The following is a 6,767-nucleotide window of genomic DNA, read 5'->3' as shown; positions in this document are numbered from 1 at the left end:
ATGTAATACTTTTTTTTTAGTAGTCAAATAAAAAAATCATTTTTTAATAATTAGTAGTCTCATTGTAAGTCAATTTATGTCGCACATATTTATGTTGTTTAAAAAAAAATATCACATGAATTTAATCATAAATAATTTTATTGTAAACTTTCAACTTTTATCCTTAATGAAATAATTATTAGCGTGAATCATTCAACGCCAAGTGAAAGGATTCTTGGCTAAATAAACCAAAGTTCTACCTCATAAGGTTTGTTTTAAATCAAATTTCAAAAGTTTTGCTTTTTTTTAAAAATAAATTATATCAAATTAAAAGGTGTCACATAAATATTTTTTTTAAAAAAAGAGAATGTAAAAAATTTAACTTTACATTCCCATTTAATCTTTAGTGAAATAATTCAAAATTTGTGTTAAGTTAAATGCGCTTACATAAATTGTGAAACGGAAGAAATAATAATTTCTTGGGAGCAGATATTTTGTTCGTCATTGCAACGGTAACCTTTATCTTAATACAATGGCCTACCGCTAGCTTCTCTTTAAGGGGTCGTTTGGTTAATTGTATAAGAACAATATAAAACATAATGTATTAGTAATACTTGTATTAATTATATACATATTATTTTTTATATATCATTTAATTTAATATATAAAAAATAATATATTTTACATAATTTATATAAAAGAAGTGTTTGATTATGAAAATACCCTTCTTTAACTTTATACATTTTTTTGCAACAAAATTATTTTGTCATCTTAAACATAATTAGTATTGTTAAACAGGTATATAGAGATTTAGGATTACTTGCAAGACCTTCATCTTTGCGCATGAAATGTTACGTCGACACGGATTAACATAATCAAAATAAAAATAAAATACAAGATGTAAAATTAACGAATATTCTCAAGATTTTTTTTTAATTCCTTTAAAAACCCTCGAAGTAACGTAAAAATTTGTTATGGTTATTTAAATCAATTATTCATTGTTGTAAATTAAAATTGTGGGAAAAGAAATTATGAAATGTTTTGAGAAAATTTACTGTTGAAAATTAAAATTGCAGGAAAAGATATTATGAAATATTTTGAGAGGAAAATTAAGGGGGTATTAAGGTCATTTAATAAGTTAATGCATGTGTTAAAAATCTTTGTATTACTAATAAATAGGAAATAGTGTATTGCTAATACACACTTTAAAATACACTTAATACCTGTATTAACTATATATAAATAAAAAGATACTCCCTCCGTCTCAAATTATGTGTCGCTATTTTCTTTTTGGTCCGTCCCAAAAAGAATGTCGTCTTTTCCTATTTAGTAAGTTTTTAAAGACACAATTATAATTTTACCCTTAGTGATTCCACTTGATTTTAAATATAATTCCTCCTTTTTTTATTTGTCTTTTCAATTAAAAGTAATTTCACTTGATTTTAAATACTATTAGTCATTTATTTAAGAAGGATAATTTTATAATTTTAATAAAGTCAATACTTATTTTTTAAATATCGTATCCGATCAAATAACGACATATAATTTAAAATGGAAAAAATATATTAAATAAAATACTGCTAATATACATTAACTAATACATACATTATATTTTTCATTTACACTCTACCAAACGAACCGAAGTGTCCCAACTCTCTCAAGTAGTGCAATGTCTATATAAACTTTGTTGTCTCCCTTTAATTTTTCTTCTACTATCAAAATCTTAAGTTCCTATCTGTTTTTTCTTCTTCTAGACTTCTCGTGAATAAACTTTTTCATTTTTCTTGTTTCTCGTGACTCTTTTTGTGTACTATACAGATACTTTTATCAACACAAAAAGTCTCATATTTTGTTCCTATATTGAGCTCCATTTGAAGCAGAGAGTAGAAAATTAATGGTCATGGCTTTGCAGAAACACATAGTGTTACTTTTTTTGACTTGTTTGTTTACATCTTCATATTCTTATCAATTTATGATTGGTGGCAAAGATGGTTGGATTCCTAACCCTTCTGAAAATTACAATACTTGGTCTCAACGTATGAGATTCCAAATCAATGACTCTGTTTGTAAGTCTTCTCCTCCCTCCCAATTCATGTCAAAAACACAAAAAAAAAAAAATACCATAAAAAGCAAAAAATTTTGTTCGAAAAATAAGACAGCTTGCAGGGTAGTATAAGATAAAATACAATAAGAAAGTAGGACATGTATTGGTAAGGTATCATGCTCGAGCCCTCTTTTGCCATATTCGTATTGAATTCCCCAAATATGTATAGTTGTTGGAGGATCCGACAAACTTAACAATGTTTTTGAAGAATACGAGCAACATAACATTTAAGTTATGTGTTAATATCGGTTAATATTCGTTAATTTTGTTGTGTAATTATTTAGTGTTCAAAATAGGCAGTTTGCTCTGACCCTCTTGGCTCTTCCAAATATGAGTAGTTTTGGAGAATTCGACAGACATCAGCCAACAATATTTTTGAAAAGTTTGAACAACATTGATAATTAGTTATTATGTGTTACAACATTTGATATTTGTTTAACTTGTAGTGTTCAAGTATAAACAAGGTGCAGATTCAGTGTTGGAAGTGAGTAAAAATGATTATGATAAGTGCAACACAGCCAATCCAATCAAGAAAATGGAGGATGGAAATTCCGTTTTCACATTTGATCGTTCTGGTCCTTTTTACTTCATTAGTGGCAACAAAGATAATTGTGACAAAGGACAAAAGTTGCAAATCATTGTAATCTCTGTTAGGAAACCTCCTACTACTACTCCACCAGCACCACAAACTCCGACACCCGTGGCTGCTCCGCCTAGTAATGGACCATCTTCACCTACTACACCATCTCCTTCTGGAGGTAAATAGATTTAGAATTTAAATTTAGTTGATTTGATTTAGGGTTTGTACTGAAGAATACTTTTACTTATTACTCCATAATTTAATGTAGGTTCTACTACTCCACCACCCAAATCTTCTACTCCTCCTGCATCCTCTCCGGGCGCTGCTCCGCCTACCGGATCATCCACACCAAGTGCATCAGCACCCAGTGGGGCACCAGTATCTACTACTCCAGCAGGTACAACTTTTAAATATAAATTGATAGGTTCAACTTTTAATTTTCTTTCCACTTAACATATTGTACTTCTAAAATGATAGAATTCAAAATTTCGTAGTGGTTAAAATTTTAATAATCTTTGTTTCAGTTTGTGGCATTTTTCAGATTTTAACATTCAAATAAGTGCTCTTTTTTAACCATAATTTTTTCTTTTATCTTTTAAATATCTTGAATTGTCAATCCAAATATGTAAATTTTATTTTTAAGAAATTAGAAATTTCATCCATGAATTTACGGTCTTAATTGAATCTATTAATCATCTATATTGTGTCGCCTGTTCAGGTATAACACCAGCCTCATCCCCGACGCCTGCCGGTTCAAACGTATCTCCTCCATCTCCTGCTACCGGAGGATCCATAACTCCGGCAGGCGGTCCATCAGGAAGTATTTCACCGACGGCAGGCGGTAAATCTGGTAGCATGTCACCAGCAGGAGGAGGACCATCTGCAGGTACATTACCACCAGCTGGCGGACCATCTGCAGGTACATTACCACCAGCTGGCGGACCGTCTACAGGTGCGTTATCACCTGCAAGTGGGCCGTCTGCAGGTGCATTAGCACCGGGGGTAGGAGGACCATCGGTGGGAGCACCAGGAAGTATTGCTGGTGGTCCAGGCGGCAATACTCCGGCGGACATTAATTCACCAGCAGGCGCACCAGAAACTCCAAATTCATTTGCAGTAAAGGCTTTTACTCCATCAATTGTCTTTATGTCAGCCGCTGCGCTAGTTTTGACCGTGGCTTTGGGAGAATTTATTATGTAGAGTTACTGCATGATATATTTAAATTTGTGTTTTTTTTTTTTTCAATTTCCTCTCTCCTTTTTCATTTGTTTTTTAATTCCCTGAATAATTAGGAGATTGGAGTGTTTTTTTTGGGTATACAAGAGATGTATTTAATTGCTTTTTTCTTTTTTTCATGGGAGACTTAAAATTTGAATTTATGTGAGTATGTTTTAGCTTTATTCTAGCCTTTTTTTTATATTGTTTTGAGAAAATAGCCAAAAGTGTTTTCCAACCTTTACTCTAAATCACAACTATACATATATACTTTATAGGAGAGTGTATTTCATTCTTTTCGAGAGAGTGAGTAATCCGAAAATATTACTTTATAGGAGAGTGTATTTCACTCTCTTTGAGACAATGAATAATTCGAAAATATTAAAAAAAAAAAATTACATTTATATATATATAATTTTTTTTTATTTTTTTCTTTCTTTTTCATCACCATCCTATCATGGCCAATTAGAGGTGTGTAAAAATCGAATCAATAAAAATATTATTGATTTATTGTTATTGAATTATTGAGTTAATGATTTTATAAAAAATATTATTGAGTTATTGGTTCCAATTAGGAGTGTACAAAAATTAAATCGATAAAAATATTATTGATTTATTGTTATTGTGTTATTGAGTTAATGATTTTATAAAAAAAATTATTGGGTTATTGGTTTGGTTTGATTTTTTCTTATTGGGTTAGTGGCAAAATATTTACTTTTTTAGAGTAAAGAGAAAAGTAAAATAATTAATTTTTTAGAGTAAAAAAAAAATGTGGCAGCGAGTGCAGCTTACTGTTTGGGCATGAGCTTTTAGGGGTATAAATATTTTACTTTAAAAATGTTCAAGGGATCATAAGACCCTCGTAAAGTACAAGTGTGTAATTGGGATTTGGAGTAAAGACTAAGGGAATTTTGGCCATTTTTTCTGTTGTTTTTCTGAGAACATTTATGGAGAATATTTTTTATGTAGTTTAAAACATGCAGAAGTGTTAAAACAAGTAAATTTGTGATTTTCACTGCTGAAAATTAAAAATATAGTAAGAGATAAACTTTACTATTCGTAGCATTTCCATATTAAGATGATACTAAATTAATTAAAAATAAAAAAGTAAGGTATGTGGGTTCAAATTTGGAAACTTAAAATTTGAATTTATGTGAGTGTTTTAGCTTTATTCTAGTCTTTTTTTTTTTTATATTTGTTTTTCTGAGAATATTTATAAAGAATATTTTTTATGTAGTTTAAAACATGCAGAAGTGTTCTAACAAGTAAATTGTGATTTTCACTGCTGAAAATTAAAAATATAGTAAGAGATAAACTTTACTATTCGTAGCATTTCCATATTAAGATAATACTAAATTAATTAAAAATAAAAAAGTAAGGTATGTGGGTTCAAATTTGGAAGTTTTACTCCATATATCTATTTTTCCCTAATAGCTTTCTGTTTTTTATCCCTTGATCGACTCCTTATTAGTTGCTAAATCTGCATATAAGCACCAAATATTCTAACTTTTCTAAAGAGAGACAATCTAGAATATGATAGTTTGATAGATTTTATATCCCATTTTCAACTAATTTATCGAACTATATCAGTATCATATATTAATGTCAGATAAATTTATTCATCATATTTTAATAAAAATTTACTAATGTTGTATAAGGGTCAGATAAAATTTTCACTAAACAGTAAAATATAAATTGCAATACACCTATTTTACTGCAAAGTGACACTCAAAAATTTTAAATTCATAATCTGCCTCTGCTTTTAAAAACATAATATAATTTGAAGCGTTTATTACTATATTATGCTTAGTGAAGTTTAAATTATATTAAGGAGCGAAATATGCGCATTCTGGATTCAAACCGATTGATATTTCTTAAAGTTAGACCACAAAATGAAATTTGCAAACATATATGATAAATTTGAATATGTGAATATTTTATAATACATTTTTCTAACTACTTTTCATGTTATGTTTTTTTTTTTTTAGGAAGAATTATATAAAAACACATAAATATATAAAATCTCTTATCTTTTAAAACAATTCACAAAATCTCGGGTCCGTGATTCAGGATAGCGGTGAGATTGACGAGGATGTCTCGCACCGTATTGGGGCGGAATGGATGAAGTGGAAGCTCGCTTCGGGGGTGTTGTGTGATAAGAAGGTGTTGCCCAAGCTTAAAGGCAAATTCTACAGGGTGGCAGTCCGTTCGGTCATGTTGTATGGAGCGGAGTGTTGGCCAGTTAAGAACTCTCACATTCAAAAAATGAAGGTGGCGGAAATACGGATGTTGCGTTAGATGTGTAGGCTGACTAGGGGGGATAGAGTTCGGAATGAGACTATTAGGGAGAAGGTTGGTGTGACTCCAGTGGAGAATAAGATGCGGGAAGTCCGATTGAGATGGTTCGGACATGTGATGAGGAGGGGCATGGATGCCCCAGTTCGTAGGTGTGAGAGGCTAGCTTTGGATGATTTTAGGCGGGGTAGGGGTAGGCCGAAGAAGTACTAGGGAAAAGTGATTAGGCGGGACATGAAGCAGTTACAGCTCACTGAGGACATGACCCTAGATAGGAAGATCTGGAGGACGCGAATTAGGGCAAAAGGCTAGGGTCAGTTTGGGTCGCTAGTATAGGGAATTACTTGGTGGGGGTATTATTCTTGTTATGATACCTTGTTTCATGTTTTATTACGAATCTGTTTACTTTTCTCTGTTTATTATTACTTGTGGGTGTCGTATTTATGTTATGTCATCTTGTTCCATACTTTACTATGAATTTGTTTAGTATTCCGTGTCTCGAGCCGGGGGTCTATCAGAAACAATCTTTCTACTTCTTTAGAGGTAGGTATGGACTGCGTACATCTTACCCTCCCCAGACCTCACTATGTGAGA

The 6,767-nt window shown here is 31.1% G+C and overlaps 1 protein-coding gene across 1 annotated transcript; it reads left to right on the top strand.

The window, feature by feature from the left end:
* Window positions 1-1,596: 1,596 nt before the first annotated feature.
* Window positions 1,597-4,063, top strand: LOC107842371 (early nodulin-like protein 2). Its single transcript, XM_016686173.2, has 4 exons — window positions 1,597-2,045; window positions 2,530-2,841; window positions 2,932-3,060; window positions 3,382-4,063. Exons 1-4 carry the CDS (start codon window positions 1,874-1,876, stop codon window positions 3,861-3,863), a joined length of 1,095 nt encoding a protein of 364 aa, XP_016541659.1. The 5' UTR covers window positions 1,597-1,873; the 3' UTR covers window positions 3,864-4,063.
* The last annotated feature ends 2,704 nt before the right edge of the window (window positions 4,064-6,767 follow it).

This window comes from Capsicum annuum, chromosome 9 (assembly GCF_002878395.1).
Source record: "Capsicum annuum cultivar UCD-10X-F1 chromosome 9, UCD10Xv1.1, whole genome shotgun sequence".
In the NCBI taxonomy this organism is placed as follows: Eukaryota; Viridiplantae; Streptophyta; class Magnoliopsida; order Solanales; family Solanaceae; genus Capsicum; species Capsicum annuum.
Note: the sequence above shows the minus strand (reverse complement) of the source record. Positions and strands in the feature narration are given on the sequence as shown.